General features: G+C 47.7%; 1 protein-coding gene across 1 annotated transcript in view; it reads left to right on the top strand.

Annotated features, from left to right (window-relative positions):
* LOC145529262 (cilia- and flagella-associated protein 337-like) overlaps positions 1-16137 on the top strand; it is a 44687-nt gene extending 28550 nt beyond the window's left edge. The window contains 8 exon segments of the mRNA XM_081549266.1: positions 806-864; positions 1910-1976; positions 1979-2050; positions 3850-3889; positions 4498-4586; positions 6284-6444; positions 8500-8607; positions 14244-16137. Coding sequence (XP_081405392.1) covers positions 806-864; positions 1910-1976; positions 1979-2050; positions 3850-3889; positions 4498-4586; positions 6284-6444; positions 8500-8595 — 584 coding nt within the window. The 3' untranslated portion in view covers positions 8596-8607; positions 14244-16137.
* Positions 16138-17110: the final 973 nt, after the last annotated feature.

The raw sequence follows: 17110 nt of genomic DNA, 5'->3' as shown, positions 1-17110 counted from the left end.
GAGTTAGAAGCAGCCACCTGTGTTATTCTGATTGCAGGAGCCCAGGTCCCAGGGCATTCGGTTGTTTGTAGTCTCCTCACTAGAGGAGACCGCCTCCCTGCTCTGCTGCCGCTCTCAAGGGGACCGCCTCCTCCTGATGCCTGACCTTGGCCTGGCCCTGAAGCTTCCGGCCTGTTGGCACCAGGCGCCCTTCACCCTGGGCGTCCCTCGCTTCTGCTTTACCTGTCAGCAGCACAGGACCCCCTCCCCTGAGAGAAGAGGAGGATCCCACAGTCTGTGATTTAGGGAGCTTCTGAGGCGAAGAGGTATGCATGGGGTTCCCACTTCACAGGCTTGCTGTGAATACCCACCAGAAAAGCACCCAAGAATTGTGACTGACAGGCCAAAAGAGGTCCCAGAGAATTCCTTCGACTAGACAAGTCCCACAGTGTGTTTAAAAGACATGCCTACACACCAAGTGCCTGCGTGCACACATACGCACACACATTAATTGTTGCCATAGCACAAACTTCCATACCTCCCCTCCACAGCCCAAGGAAGCCTTCTCTGTCAGGAAGGCTGCCTGGAATAGTGGAGAAGGGAGAGGCTATTGAGACACTTAATCCAAAGCCTCCAAGAGGAGCCCCTTCCCCAGATACGCACAGATCAATCATTCAGCTGGTCAGATTAAGCCAAGCGACACAGGTGCCACCCTCGAGTCCTGAGACTGCGGTGCCTCTCGACAGACTCCCAGACTCCACCCGGAGCTCCAGAACTGCGAGGCACCAACCCCTAAGTGCTCTCCCTTCTGCTTCCCTCCTCCCAGGCTCTGTCACCTTCTGGAGGCTGTTCGGTGGGGCCCGTCCCATTGCAAACTTCGCTCCTGTAAGTTGGGTAATGGGTTGGAAATAAGTTCCATACTTCATGTTTGGGTTGGTTTGTTTTTTGACACTAGTCTGTGTCAAAAAAAAACTAGTATCTCCCTCATTAAGGAGAATGTATTTCACTTGCTATTGTCTGACAGGTAAGCTTTACCGCTGATGGACCATGTGTGTGTCTGTCTGTCTATGATGGACCCTGTGTGTGTCTGTGTGTATGTGTGACGGTCTGTGTGTGTGTGTGTTTGTGTGTGTATGTAATGGGCCCTCTGTGTGTGTGTGTGCGCATATATCTATGTGTCTGTCTGTGATGGACCCTGTGTGTGTCTGTGTGTATGTGTGATGGACTCTGTGTGTGTGTGCGCACATGTTATCTCTGTGTCTGTCTGTGACGGGCTCTGTGTGTGTGTGTGTGTGTGTGTGTGTAATGGTCCCTCTATGTGTGTGTGTGCACATCTATCTGTGTGTCTATCTGTGATGGACCCTGTGTGTGTGTGTGTGTGTGTGTGTGTGTAATGGTCCCTCTAAGTGTGTGTGTGTGTATCTATCTGTGTGTCTGTGATGGACCCTGTGTGTGTGTGTGTGTGTGTGTAATGGTCCCTCTAAGTGTGTGTGTGTGCATGTATCTGTGTGTCTGTGATGGACCCTGTGTGTGTGTGTGTGTATGTAATGGTCCCTCTATGTGTGTGTGTGCGCATGTATCTGTGTGTCTGTCTGTGATGGACCCTGTGTGTGTGTCTGTGTGTGTGTAATGGTCCCTCTATGTGTGTGCGTGTGCGTGTATCTGTGTGTCTGTGATGGACCCTGTGTGTGTGTGTGTGATGGACCCTGTGTGTGTATGTAATGGTCCCTCTATGTGTGTGTGTGTGCGCTCATGTATCTGTGTGTCTGTCTGTGATGGACCCTGTGTGTGTGTGTGTGTGTGTGTGTGTGTGTGTGTGTGTGTGTATGTAATGGTCCCTCTATGTGTGTGTGCGCGCATCTATCTGTGAGTCTGTCTGTGATGGACCCTGTGTGTGTGTGTAATGATCCCTGTGTGTACGTGTCTTCAGTCCAGAGACAAAGCCCGGGCCAGCAGCATGGTGGTGACAGCGGGAGGTGCCTGTGCCTACGTAGCTGACAGCGCGGCTTTGTGCACGTCTATGACATCGAGGAGTACGGCCTGCAGGGACAGGAGCTGCAGCCTCCCACAAGTAGGCATGAGCTCTCCACGTGAGATGCTATGATGAGCATAGCTTCAGTTTTAGTTAAATATTAGATTAAATAAAATTTAATATTTTTCTAGAGAAAAATATTTTCATCAAAGTATTCAATATTGGCAAGGTGAGAGGAAAATGGCACTCACACACTCTTGGATGGAGGGTGAGTTGGTATATACTGTCTGAAGGGCGTGAAGGGCAAGTTGACAATGTGCATTAAAGCTTTGAACCAGCAATTCTATTCTAAGGATTTGGCAGAAAAAAAGAGTAAGAAGCATAAACAAAGACTTAGTTATAAGGTTGTGAATCAGCATACTGTTTATAAGAGAGGCAGAAGAAAATAATAGAGAAACCAAGCTGTCCAGTGTAAGGGGAATAATTAAATATGTGATGGTATAGAATAGAACATATGGAAATATCATTGAGTTATTGTGTAAGGATGCCATGTGTGAAAATGTATTCATAGGGAGAATATTCATGATAAAATTGTTCAATGAAAAATTAGGTCACAAAACAATATGCAACCCTTGTTAAAATGAAGACATACATGGAATATTGAAAGTCTGGAAAGATATGCATCAAGGATGTAACAAATCCTTATTTCTTTGTACATGAGGTTTTGAAAAGTGAAAGTCACTCAGTCGTGTCCGACTCTTTGGGACCCCATGGACTATACAGTCCACAGAATTCTCCAGGCAGTAATACTGGAGTGGGTAGCCTTTCCCTTCTCCAAGGAATCATCCCAACCCAGGGATTGAACCCAGGTCTCCTGCATTGCAGGCAGATTTTTACCAGCTGAGCCACAAGGGAAGCCCACATTGAGGTTTTAGTTGTGCTTTTATTTTCTTCTTTTTAAAAATCTGTCTTTTCTAATTTTTCTAGAGATATAATGCTTTGGTAATAACAGAATATGTTTAAAGTGTTAAAAGCCTTTCATACAGTTGTAGAAATGCTCATGTTTAGAAAAAAAATCAAGCAGCATGATAGAATATAAAATGAAAAGCAGTAGTTGTTTCTCTGACCTTCTCCAACACCCAGCCTGACTTTTCTGCATCCTAGCAACACTGTTAATGAATTTCAATTTCCTTCCAGAAAGTTTCTATGCATATATATGTATATGCATATATATATATACATATATATATATAAAATATATACAGGAGCACATACACACACCCCCACAATACATCACTTTCAGGACTCATTTTTTCCTTTGTATCTTAGCCAGCTTTATATATAAGCATATTTAGGTTTAGCATATTTGAATGGTACATAATATTTCATTAAATATATTTCTGTAAAGCCAATTTAGAGGCAAATGTTCACCTACCTCCCCTTATTCACTTTTTCCTGTTCCACCACAGGAGAAGTTTAAATGCTAAAATGTGAGAAATTGGAATTTAGAAGTAAGAGTGATCAGCCTTGCATTGGTCTTTACCCTGAGTACTGGGAACGTAGCTTTCACCAGGCTGTATTAAAAATTATTTTGATTACTTTCCCACTCCTGCATGCTTACCAAACTCTAAGTACTAAAGGAAACTATAGGGTGAGGACCTTGAACAAGCCCCACTTTATATATCTTTGGAGCTGGCATAGGGTCTTGCACATAGTAGATGCTTGATAAACTTGTATCAAATTAATGTAGCAAGACCAAGGACTTGTCACAGCAGTACCTCTCTCACTGCTGAGCACTCACCGGATCCGACTCCCCCCTGCAGTGACTGTTACGCAGCGCCCAGCATCGGGGTGCACCCCTTCCACCGCACTCAGGCGTGCTCTTTCCTCTGATTTAGATGTGGCATTCTGGCAGGCCCGCATCAGCATGGCGACATCGTGAGTACCATCTATTTTAGAGTTCAAGAATGTACTAAAGAGTCAAAATGCTTTTCACAGCTTTGAGTAAATGGATTCTCTCAGAAGCCTTCTGAATTAATCAGAAGATGAGGGCAGTGTTACAATTCTGCTGCTGCTGTGAGAACTAGATGTTTATGTCCCCTACACAGAGTAAAGAAAGAGATCTGAAGTCATTTTTCTTATAAATGATGATTGTTTTCCTTGAATTGATCTGGTATTTTAGTGTAAATGTAGATGCTTAGTATGTTTAAGATTTTTTTCACTGGAGTTAAAAGGAGCCAGTGCTGGCGTGGGGCCTGGACACTGGTCAGAAGTTTCTTTCCAACCTCTTGGTGTTTCCACAGACCCATCGTCCGTAAGATGTTTCCAGTATATCTTGTCTGATATCTTGGGACTGGAGTTGGGGAATCTGAAGGGGGTGTGGCATGGTAGGAGGCAGGGAAAGGATGGTACCGAGAATTATCCAGGAGATGAACCTGGCTTCTACATTCCAGCTGTAATTAATGGGGGTGTTGACGCATTGAGCCAATGTCCCTTTCTTGCTGGGGCAGCCTCAGCACATCTCTCTTCCCCTTTCACTTCATTAGTTTGGAGCTGATAGAAGAAAAAGAAGCTCTGCTCTCATCCTCCCTGGACCTCGCCGTGCGCCTGTGGAGCAGGGACGGGGCGTTCATCGGTGAGGACCGTCCACCTGGCCACCAGCTCAGTCCCAGTTTGGGGCCTCAGTTGAAGCCTCCATCTGGTCGTGTACTCTCTGAGGTCTAGGGTGTTAGTCAGATTAGGCTGACATGATGAAATAACTACCATAGACTGGGCAGCTTAAACCACAGAATTTTGTTTGTCACGTGTGTGCTATCCTGGAGACTGGAAGTCTGAGATCAGGGTCCCAGCATGGTCAGGTGCTGCTTAGGGGGCTTTTCCTGGTTTGCAGATGGGCTCCTTTTATGGACATCTTTTGCTGAGTCTTTTTATGGCCCGGGGGCTCCCCTGATAGCTCAGTTGGTAAATAATCCACCCGCAATGCAGGAGACCCCAGTTCGATTTCTGAGTCAGGAAGATCCGCTGGAGAAGAGATAGGCTACCCACTCTAGTATTCTTGGGCTTCCCCGGTAGCTCAGCTGGTAAAGAATCCACCTGCAATGCAGGAGACCTGGGTTCGATCCCTGGGTTGGGAAGATCCCCTGCGGAAGGGAAAGGCTCCCCAGTCCAGTATTCTGGCCTAAAGTATTCCACGGACTGTATAGTCCATGGGGTCATAAAGAGCCTGACATGACTGAGTGACTTTCACTTTCACTTTATGGCCTGGAGAGAGAGAGAGAAAATGTGAACACTCTAGTGTCTCTCCTTATAAGAATACTCTTCCTAATGGATCAGGGTCCTACTTTTAGAACCTCATTTAACCTTTGCTGTTGTTCAGTCGCTAAGTCGTTTCTGACTCTTTGTGGCCCCATGGACTGTAGCATGCCAGGCTCCTCTGTCCTCCACTACCTCCCCAAGTTTGCTCAGATTCATGTCCATTGAGTCAGTGATGTTATCTAACCATCTCATCTTCTGCCACCCCCTTCTCTTCTTGCCCTCAGTCTTTCCCAACATCAGGGTCTTTTCCAATGAGTCAGCTCTCTCCACATAAGGTGGACAAAGTATTGGAGTTTCAGCTTCAGCATCTATCCTTCCAGTGAATATTCAGGGTTGATTTCCTTTAGGATTTACTGGTTTGATCTCCTTGAAGTCCAAGGGACTCTCAAGACTCTTCTCCAGCACCACAATTACTTCTTTAAAAGACTTATCTTTTAATACAGTCACACTAGGGTTTAGGGCTTCAACATAAGAATTGGGGGGAAGGGTACCAAATTCAGTGTATACCTTAAAATCAGTTTACTTTCACAAAATTTATCAAAATTAGATATATTTAAATTTAGAGAACTCTGCTAGACTGGTGACAGTGAATTTGGTACAGAAACATGTTATGATGTTTTGCAGGAAAGATTCAGGAATAGGGAGCTCTGAGATGGGAAAGGTCTGGCCTGAGAAGGCTGTGGTGATAAGATTAACCCAAGTTACTGCTCAGAGGGACTCCACCTGTTTCAGCAGGCTCTCTTGTCTCCCTAGCTGATGTTTCTTGAAGAAGGTACCAGAACTGTTTTGGATATTTCGTGCAGGTTCTTAGTACATACTGAGTCACTTGTGCCCTGATGTGATACATTCTGTAGGAGGTGTTTCTGGACTGGACCCTCCAGGGCCAATTTCCTTGGAATTGTTTCTTATGAAACTACAGGACCAGAACTGAATTTGATTAAGTGGACCTAGCAAGGGTTAAGAGAAGACAGGTTACCTCCCATCTTTTGCTTACTGTTTACCAATTTACTTTTCCAGGGACCTTTGGGCAGAGCATTCCCTGGGATATTTTCACTCCTGCCTCCTGGAGCCACCCTAGAGTGCCCCATGAAATCCTGACAGATTCCCAGAGCAAGCCTGCTCACCTAGTGCTAGAAGGAGGTGTTCCTGCCATGTGCAGAGGAGAAGAGCAAGACAAGGTGATGGAGGGCAAGGCCAGTGCTGAGGTTGGTCCTGGCACATACAGTTCACCTGGGCTTGCTCCATAGCTCCAGGCAGATTGGCACCAGTTATAAACTGCACCCTGAAAGGGTCAAGGCATGACCCAGGGAACCAAGTCAACTCAGGAATAAAAGCATATCCCAAGATCCTGCTACTGACCAGGGCTGGGAGTCTTATTGGTTCATCTAGGGGTAGTTGCAGCTGATCTCCCAGCGTCACTTGACTGTCCCTCTTTCTCACCAGCAAAAAGGTTGTTGTCTGTGGCCTTGGAACACAGAGAGACTCAGCACCATGCTTGACCCCCTGTCACATCAGAGAGACAGACACTGACATTGCAGCCCACAGCTCACGGTCCCCATTAGGAAACACATGTTAACACAGGGCTTCCTGAGTGAAAGGAAGGAATAATGGGTTTAGTGCCTGGGTCCATGAAAGTCAATGTCAGAGCAAGAGATGGTGAAAAGACCCTGGTAAATGCAGTCTTGATTTAGAGCTCAGTGAAATATATGAATTTCCAGGAAATGCTTGCCCTTTAATAAACTGAAAAAAAAAGGTCATTTCATGAACTATTGCTCACTGGTTATGTTACAACTCAAGGCAGAACACCTGTTCTGCCCACAAAATAATGTGTCTAGGATTTTTTATCGGCAGCCTCTTGGAATACTGATCACACAATGGATCCTCATCACTGACGTCTTCGTAGAGACACATTCAACGTAGGGAATAGAGGGACCAGGCGAGCATCGATCAAGAAAGCCTTCTGTCTTGTCAGGGGCTCCCTCATTTCCCCACATTGTTCTCAAGAGCTTAACATGGTGCTTTCATAGCTCCGGGGAGGCTCAGAATGTGTCTACATGGTACTATCGGCCTATTTAGAAATACAGTCATTTTGCTGTGCATTTGATATAGAGAAAACAAATGAGTTCATTAATTTAGATAGACTCACAATTTGGAAACTAAAAGCACAGAGAGGGATGGAAAGAGAGGAAGGAAGAAGCAAATGAGGGAAATATGCTGATCAGCACAAAAGCCAGGGTCCGTGCTATGCACCACAGCAGACCCAGAGAAAGTCAGACCCGTGACGCAGGAAGGATCAGGCAGGAGAAAGGGAGGATGGAGGAGGAGGAAGCAGGAGAAGGGGAGGAGGAGGGGAGGAAGGATACTCAGTTCAACACAGTCCAGATACCTAACTCCTATGATGTGAAAGAGGGTCAAGCAATAGACTTCATGAGTGACCTTGATCTTGTGTAGGGAAAGCTGCTTCAATGTTTGTAGTTCTGTCCAGCTTGACTCCAAATGCCTCAGGACACACTCTGTAAATTCTTTCCAAGAAAAATGAACACACACACACACACACACACACACACACACAGACCCTGAGGAGCTCTTACATAGTATATAGGAGGGGACTTCCCTGGCAGTCCAGTGGTTAGGACTCCACACTTCCACTGCAGGGGGCACTGGTTTGATCCCTGGTCTGGTCGGGGAACTAAGCTCCCCTATGCCTAGAGGCACAGTCAAACAAAAAACAAAGCCCCCCCCCCCAAAAAAAACCCAAGAAGCAAAGTGTTTGCAGTGCCGTTTATGAGTTAGCGTTAACTAAGGTCTGCTTTGAAGTTCACCTTCATTAGCTGTGTGACCTCCAGGAATCACCTCCACTGATTTATAAAATGAGGAGTGGGGTTGGCTGATTTTCCAGTTTCATTTCAGCCCTAAACATGTGTTTCTCTGCACGTCTGTTTTGATTGGATTCTGGATGTCTGGAATGATTTTTCCAGCATACCAGCCTATCAAACACAACCACAAACTAAAATAAGTTGGCTGAATGCAGAAAACAATTCACCTGGAAAACATCACAAATGATTTTGAGAGTTGAGTGAAAGCTCAGGGGAAAATGTTCTTGTTATCTCATGGATTCAGCCAGCCGGGGTCTTGTTCTAACACAGAAACTCCATGTAACTGGAGTCAAACTTGCTCCCCATCACAGTATGATCCTGGGTTCCTCTTCCCATATCTGCTCTGTCTCCTTCCAGCCTGAAAAGACCTCTGATCCTCGCTCTCCAGGAGACGGTGTCCTTGAAGTGAAGGCAGACTCCTGCGGAGGGGATGGATTCGGCAGTGACAAGTGAGCCAAGCTGAAGGTGAAATAAAAGGCAGACTTTCCTGGCTGAGGGATCCAGGCCACTCTGTCATTATCATGAGTCATCTGTCCCTAAGCCCCACAGCCTGTGAGTACAGTGAGGTCACAACTCAAATCTCACCAGTTTGACGTCCTGCCTGCTCAGCTCAGGACACTCTCAGAAGTCCCTGTGTTGTCTGGCCATCACATGCAGTCAAGGGCTACCTCACAGGGTCTTTGTCTTGAGCTTTGTGGCTATTGTTACTGCCCACCAGGCTGTGTGAGGCTAGACCATCTCACTGTTCCTCCCTTGGGAGCTCTGTGCAACCCCTGAGAGGGTGGGGGGTCTGAGCTTGGACTTCTAAAGCTGGGGGAGGCTGGGGCACCACCTTCTCCCCAAACTGGAGCCTGGCTTCTAAAGAGAAGTAAGGTGAGTGAATAATACCTCACTCCAGTTCCCCAGGCCCCACACCAGGCTTCTTGAGGTCCCATCACCAAGGCAACTATAGAAACGACCCCTTCAGTGTTCCCTGCCACTCCTCTCATCACGGTGCTAAGATCTAGGTCGTGCACCTGCATGAGGGATGACCCCCGCCCCCCACCTCAACGTTCCCACTTTCTCGGTGCAGCGGCTCCATGGTCATGAGCCCAGGCCCCCCTCTGTATGCTTCTGCCCCCTCTCAGCTCCGGCTTCCAGGTTCACAGTGCCATATGGTCCAGACAGCTGCTGGGGCCTCCTGCTTCCACCCACACTCCAGGTAGCAGGAAGAAACAGGGGCATGCAAATCAGGGGTCCACAACAGAGAGGGTGCACGTTCCAGTCAGATAAACCCCCTTTACAGACTTTTCCAGGATGTCCTGAACACTTCTGCTCATGTCTTGGTGGCCAGAACTTAGTCACGTGGCCACATCTCCTTGTAGGAGAGGCTGGGAGTTCTGTAACTAAGGAGAAAGGCAGGAGAGGATTAGGGTAGACAACTAGAAATCTCTGTTCTGGAAGGTCAAATAGTTAATGCTTTGGATGCTATCAGAGTCAGAGGGTATCATACATAGAAACATCATTCATCATGCATTTCACGGCAGAGAGTCATGAATTTAAAGCTTTATTTGGGAGACCACTCGGCTTATCAGAACATATCATGGGCTTTGGTTACAGTCACAGGTCTGTCTTTGAAAAAAGTGTGACCTCAGGTGAGACATATCAACTCCCTGATTGTACATCTGCAGATCTCCCAGTGGGTCTGTGGTCTCATGAGGTGGTGAGTGTTGATGGTATGTTGGAGTCTGAGACTGGGAAGGAAGGGGGATCCTCGGGGGTTTGAGGGTGTGGCATCATCGACAGCATCTTCCTCAATGGTGGCAGCAGGATCACAGACATCCTCTACATACCTTCCCAGGACCTGCTGTGGTCTTAGTGGCCTCAGAGTGTTAGCCTGCCCTGGCTGCTGTGACAAAATACCAGAGACTAGGCAGCTCAAGAAATAGACATTTACTTCTCACAGTCCTGGAGGCTGGAAGGCCAAGGTCATGGTCACCGCCAATTCAGTTCCAGATGCAGGGGGGCCTTCTTCCTGGCTGGCAGGCTGGCACTTTCTCTGTGTCCTCACAGGGTGGAGAGAGAGCAACCTCCATCCCCTCCTCCTCCTTTGAAGCCACTAATTCTATCAGAAGGGCCCCAGCCTCATGACCGCATCAACCCTAATTACCTCCCAAAGGCCCCCCACCTCCAAATACCATCTCACTGGGGGATAGGGCTTCAATATGTGAATTCGGGGTGGGACCCAATTCTATCCAAAGCACTGAAAGTGCAGTGGGATGTCAGGTGGGGAAAGACTCTGCAACACCATAGACAAGCAGTTCCCACGCAGCAGGAGGGGCCACAGGACACTCTCATATTCTTTTGCTTCCACCTTCTCCAGGTAGAGGCAGCACGGGAAGTTGGCTCTGAACTCAGAGCTGGTTCTGATTCACAGTCACTCTTCAGTGAGGGCCTAAATGAGTGGAAGGGAAAGTGGGAGATGTGTGCAGTGAATAAGGCCAGAATGGGGCTGCTTGGAGGGCCCCAAACAGGAGGCTGAATGGCAGAAACCCTCTCACCCAGCTGGATCAACACCAGTGCTTGTTGGGTTAATTTAAAAATACAGATTCTAAAGCAAGGGGCCATTAAAACATGATACGTACATCCTGTAAACATTTTACTTCAATTTGCAAGAGTTGAATGTACATTCATCCCCAATCTTTTGATGTAGGGCCAAGGCTTTTTCTTCACATAAGAGGCAAGTTCAGTACAGTCTGCCATAAATGCATTATTTATCATTTTCAGTTTCTGCTTTTTTTTAAAGTAGAGCTAGAACTTAAAGATATTTGCAAGGCAATGAGAGAGAACTAGACTTTTAGTTTTTTCTTTTTATAATTTCCCCCAAGCTTTAACAGTTGTCTCATCTATCCTCAATTCAACATGACCCTTCATCTAGTCTTTTCCAAGTATTCATCTTAGTTTTCACAAAGTTCTTTCACACTAATCTCATCAATTTTCATTTTGTTTAAATAAGTTTATGATCACAATAAAATGTACAACTGGCATTCACAAGTTTGGGAGCAAACACAGCTGATTCTTGTTAAGTACACGACTCAACCCCCCCAAGCCACTGGGAGCAGAAGTACCATCTAGAAGACGTGAGTGTCTAGAGCATTCTGTGGGCATTCGGCAGGGTGTTTACCGAGTCAGTCAATTCATCAGTTCAATCAGGAGAGTGTATACCACACATGATCCCCTGAGCAGCGAGAAGTCCCTAGAAATCAGATGGGTGCATTCCCTGGAGAGCTTGGCCACAGCCCGGAGGCCAGGGAGGGAGAACGTGGGAGGAGGAAGGTGATGTCCTCATGGTTAGTCTCCCAGGTTAGTGTTACCTCACCTGCATCACCTCCATCTCCATGCAGCCCAACCTCCTCCAACAGCACCAGCCTCATTCAGTGTCAACCACTGTCCAGAGTCTTCCACCAGGCCCAAAACTGACAGCAAGGTGGGGAACTGCTACATGACTTGGCTTCATCCTCACAGGCTTCTGGGGATGTACTCCTTTTTATCTTTAATTGTATTTTGTATTGGAGTATAGCCAGTTAACAGACAGTGTTGTGATAGTTTCAAGTGAACAGCAAAGGGACTCAGTCATACAGGTATCCATTCTCCCCCAAACTCCCCTCCCATCCAGACTGCCACATAACATTGAGCAGAGTTCCTTGTGCTATACAGTCGATCCTTATTGGTTATCCATTTTATTTTAACTGCATTTTAGTTTTTAACTTTTATTTATTTTTGGCTGTGCTGGGTCTTTGTTGTTATGTGCGGGCTTTTTTCTAGTTGGGGCGAGTCAGGGCTACTCTCTAATGGTGCGTGGGCTTCTCACTGTGGTGGCTTCTCTTATTGCAGAACACGGGCTCTAGGGTATACAGGCTTCAGTAACTGTGACATGTGGGCTCATGAGTTGCAGCTGCCAGGCTCTAGAGCACAGGCTCAATAGTTGTGGCACACAGTATTAACTGCTCCATGACATGTGGGATCTTCCTGGATCAGGGAATGAACCCATGTGTCCTGCATTGACAGGCAGATTCTTTACATTGAACCACCAGGGAAGCCCCTGGTTATCCATTTTAAATACAGCATTGTGTACGTGTCCATCCCAAACTACCTAACTATCCCTTCCTCCCACCCTTCCCCTCGGCAATCGTAAGATCATTCTCAATGTCTATGTGGTACATACTCCTTGTTATCTCCACCTACAGATGAGGAAACCAAGCCTTAGGGATGAATTGTGATTTGCCTAAAGTCAAACCACTGGTCAATGGGAAAGCAGGAACATGGTCCCACCGTCTGTCCACTCCCCCACAGTGAAAGGACCAGGCCTTGGAGAAGGGCTTCTGTATGAGCATAGGAAAGAAGGAAGTAGAAGCTGTTGGCAATGGGCAGATTACTGTGGAATGAGGAGTCCTCCCCAGAGGGCAGGCCCGAGTGATGGCATCAGTGTTACTCGCTGAGACACACCAGGGCCAGGGTTCCTGGAGTGAACAGGGGTAGAGAGGTGGCCAGGAGTAGGGGCTTTCCAGGCTGTGCAGGGTGAAGTGAGCCAGGAGAGGCAGACAGGGAGACCATCTCCACAAACACACACCAGGAGGCTAGTGGGTGATGGGGACTGTGCATGGAACTCAGGGCTGGAGACACCGCTGGGCTCCCCAAGAAGCAGTGGGTGCTGACAGAGCAGGGTTGAGGGAAAGGCCAGAGAATCAGTGATAGGATGGAGAGTTGTGCCTTAGAGACAAATCCTGTGCCCCTGATGGGTCAAGTATATGCTAATTTGGTCTCAAGGTTTGTGAGAAATTGTCAGTGGAAACTGTCAGTGAATATTTTAGGAAAAGTGTGTTCACCATTCACTCTGCACTGTTTGTTGTGCTCCGCTCTGCTCTGCTGGGCACGGGACTGTGATGGGACCCTGGGATATAGCCAGGAATGCAAAGGAGCCTGTGCCCTGAGAATCTATGCTCCGGCAGGGCAGAGGGGTCTCTGGGCTCTGCCCCTTCTCTGCCTGGATCTCCCTGAAGGAGGGTGCAAAGCATTGTGGGAGCACCAGTGGCAGAGGTCTAGGAGGTCTCCTGGAAGAAAGGAATTCACACTCAGACCCGAAAGATGGGTAGGATGCAGCCATTCCAAAGGAAACCCTAAGAGAAGGAAGAGCTGCTACAACATAGATGGACCATGAGGACATTGTGCTCAGGGAGATAAGCCAGTTATAGAAGGACAAATGCTGCGTAATTCCACTTACATAAGGTTTCTAGAGTGGTCAAACTCACTAGAGAGTGAAAAACTGGAATGGTGGTTGCCAGGGGCTGGCAGGGAGGAGAAGGGCAAATTCTTTTTTACTGAGTAGAGTTTCAATTTTGCAAGATGGCAAGTGTTCCAGAGATGGACAGGGGTGATGGTTGCATAACAATGTGAAAGCACTTAATGCCACAGAGCTGTGCACTTAAGGTGGCTAAGATGGTGAATTTTATGTTCTGTGTTGTGTTAGTCACTCAGTCATGTCCAGCTCTGCAACCCCATGGACTGTAGCCCGCCAGGCTCCTCTGTCCATGGGATTCTCCAGGCAAGAATACTGGAGTGGGTTGCCATTCCCTTCTTCAGGGTATCTTCCCACCCCAGGGATCGGATCCAGGTCTCCTGCATTGGAGGTAGATTTTTTACTATCTGAACCACCAGGGAAGCATATTTTACCCCAATTAAAAATTAGAGAGAGAGAGAGAAACAAAGGAGGAGCATGAGGCCAGGCCCCAGGCAAGGCAGAATGGGGAGCTTCTGGGAGCTCTGAGCTTGGTTGGCACAGAGCTGGGCCAAGGTGATGGTGGCAAGGACCCGGACATGAAAGGAAGGTGTTTGAAGGGCGGAAGTAGATGGCTTTTCAATGTGTTCAGAGATAAACAGGAGGAAAGGTCTAGTGATGGAGGGGCAAGTAGAAAAGATCAGTGTTTACATGTCTTTGCAAGTGGACAACATGCTTTGATGATGGGGCCTATGGCGCTCAACCCAGGGCTTACGTGGAAGCAGGGGTCAGCAGTGAGCCCCCAGGTGCCTGAGGAATCTGCACTCACCTGCTTCTTTTCCTCCAGGCCGCCCTTGGAACAGAGCAAGCACCCTCGGGGCACACCTGCGCTGGGGACCCCCAGCATTTACCAGAGTCTCCGGTGCGACCAGGTCCTCTGCCTATCAACGCTCCTGGAGAAGCCGGATTTGTCCATCCTTGGTGCAGATTTGTTTAACTTAGATTTTCTTACACAAGAAAAAGAAGGAAGTGAAGCTGCCCAGAAAGAGTACTGATCACATAGCAGTTTCCTCGTTTGAGTTCTGAAGAAACCAGCCTGCTATTTTCTTTCCTTGGCAAATTCTTCTTCCCCGGTTAATCAAGAAGTCTGACTGAGATTAAGCTTTGCCCGACAGGGGCCAAAAAAGAACAAAACAAGAAATGATTTCAGCCAACATGGGCCTTTTCCCAAAGCAATTAGAGCTTGGATTTAAGCAAACAAATCAGATTCGAGGTTTTCCTTCCTCAGAAGCCATTATTCCAGGGAGTAAAGATTGCCCAGACAGATGGGTCCTGAAACAGCTCCCCTAGAACCCCAAATATCACAACAGCAGCTGCCCACGGCTGGGCTGAGGACCGCAGGAGAGAAAAGGGAGGTGTTGATTAAAAAAAGTAAATAACAGCTTTGAAAGCCTGCTCTGTGCCAGGCAAACCTTGGTTAAGATCTCAGATGGATCATCTCGCTCACTCCTAATAGCACTGCCAGGAACGGACGCTGTTATTGTCCCATTTTTCCAACAGGGACACTGAGGCTCCAGGAAGCAAAGTGACTTGCCAGTGGTTCACAGTCAAGTAAATGATACAAGGAAATAAGAGCCCAGGCTCCTGACTATCAACAGCAGTGACTCTCAGAGAAGAGGGAATAACGTCGGAGGGTCAGTGGGTCTAGCACCGCCCTAGAGCAGTCATTTCAGAGCTGTAAGCCATCTCGGCAATAGTAGAAAAAGAATAACAACACAGCCGCTGCCGGTTACAGAGCACTTACTATGCTGATCTCTTCATGGACATCATTTAATCCTCAAAGCTGCCTGGAGAGGATATGTCCGCACTTTACAGATGAGAAGATCAGTCCTCAGAGAAATTAAATACTTTGCCCAAAATCACACAGCAAAGGGATAAAAGCCCTCAAATTCAAACCTAAGTTTGGCCCCAAACACTGGATTATTAATCTCTACCTCTGACTCAGAGCCATCATTTTACAAAGACCTTGTGGCAAAGAGAGCCCACAACTGCACAGCTGGGTAGTCTCCTGCCCCCCTCCCCCAATCCAGCATGTTCTAGGACCAACTCACCGCCTTGGGTCAGCCCATGACCGTATCCTTCTCAGAGGGGCAGGACAGTGCTGTCCTAGCCAGACCTATTTCACTGGACCTGGGTTCTACAGGACCAAGAAGAAGCATCCCCCCAGAGCCTGCACCCCATTCTACACCATGCTGCAGATCCCAGGAACTCGAGATCTCATGCCCAGGTGGCCCCGAGTCCACGTTTGGAGCCTGAGCAGCTTCCCCAGGATGTGTCCATCCAGAGAGGACCACACCGTCCCAGGCTCTCAAGGTGGCTGAGGGGCGGTGTTTGCTGGGTACAGACAGATATTGGACATTCTGGCTGGGGGTGCCTGCATATTCATGCTGAGGTCCTCATGGTGCAGGGAGAAGGAGGGCCAGCCAAGGGCTGGGAGCCAGGGGCTGGCTGTTCCTGAGTTGCCACATCCGCCACATAACTATGAGGGCCCCAAGAATTCTACATCCAAACTGGCCTTCCAGGGCTTCACAGAATGGCCAAGGTAGAAAGACCGAACACTCGCCATGTGCTAAATATTTTATTTCACAGTTTGTTAACTTGATACTCAACTTTTAAAAGCTGGGTCTCTGTCTGTACTCTTGTACTGGATCCCCCAAATACTAGGGGTGAGATTGCCCTGACTTCCTGTTCATTTATTGGATTCCTCTAACCCCACACCTCAAGACCCCAGGGACCCTCCTTGACAGACCATCCTTGCCAAGACTACTGGATCCTCACTGGGCACTTTTTGGGAGTCCCAGCCCTTCCTCCACTCCCACCATGACAGACAGTTGGCATGTGTCTGAATTGCCAGCTGCTCTGCTCCCAAGTTAAATTGCCTGATTTCCCCCATGATCTTTCTGACCCAACCAGCCAGGAACCCAGACCTGGGCCCCTCCAGCTGGTGCTTGTGGAGAACCTACACATCAGTGAGGACTTACCCACGAGGAAATCCAAGCTAAACAAACTTAGGCAAAAAAAAAAAAAAAAATGTATTGACTCCTAGAACTTCGGGAAAAACTATGACCAGGAATTTAAAAACCCCATCAGGACTGTCCTTCCAGCTCTCGCCCCTGCAGTGCTACCTGTCTTCTCTCTGCAGACCAGTTCCCTCCACGTTGCAGGAAGCAGGGCCACGACAATCTCCAGGTTTAATCTGCAGCCTTAGCTTCACAGAGAGATGGACTTTGAGTTCTCTCAGGTTCCAAGTCCCAGATTCCTAGCAAAGGCACTTGCTGGCAGATCCCCTGGTCCGAACTTACTTCAGCCTAGCCAACTGAAGTCTTGGGCTGGTTCCTTTAGAATGGCTTTTCTGGGGCTGCCCCAGTGGTTCAGCAGTTAAGACTCTGAGCTTCTAATGCAAGAGACAAGGGTTCAATTCCTAGTCAGGGAATTAAGATCCCACATGCCACTGGGCAAAAAAATTAAAATTAAAAAAAAAAAATAGAGCCATGGGGATGAAAAGGCCCTGCAGTCACTGTTACCCAGAAAGAAAAGAAGAGGACATTGGGTACACAAACAGTCCTCTGCATGTCCCTTAAAGTCTATGATCAAGTTCCATTGTCTCAGACGATGAGACTGTTTCTGTCTGTCTATCTGCCTACCCCTTCCCTC

The sequence above is a fragment of the Giraffa tippelskirchi genome, chromosome 12 (genome assembly GCF_054371585.1).
Source record: "Giraffa tippelskirchi isolate mGirTip1 chromosome 12, T2T-mGirTip1v1.2.pri, whole genome shotgun sequence".
Classification (NCBI taxonomy): domain Eukaryota; kingdom Metazoa; phylum Chordata; class Mammalia; order Artiodactyla; family Giraffidae; genus Giraffa; species Giraffa tippelskirchi.
This window is presented reverse-complemented; position numbering and strand designations above follow the sequence as displayed.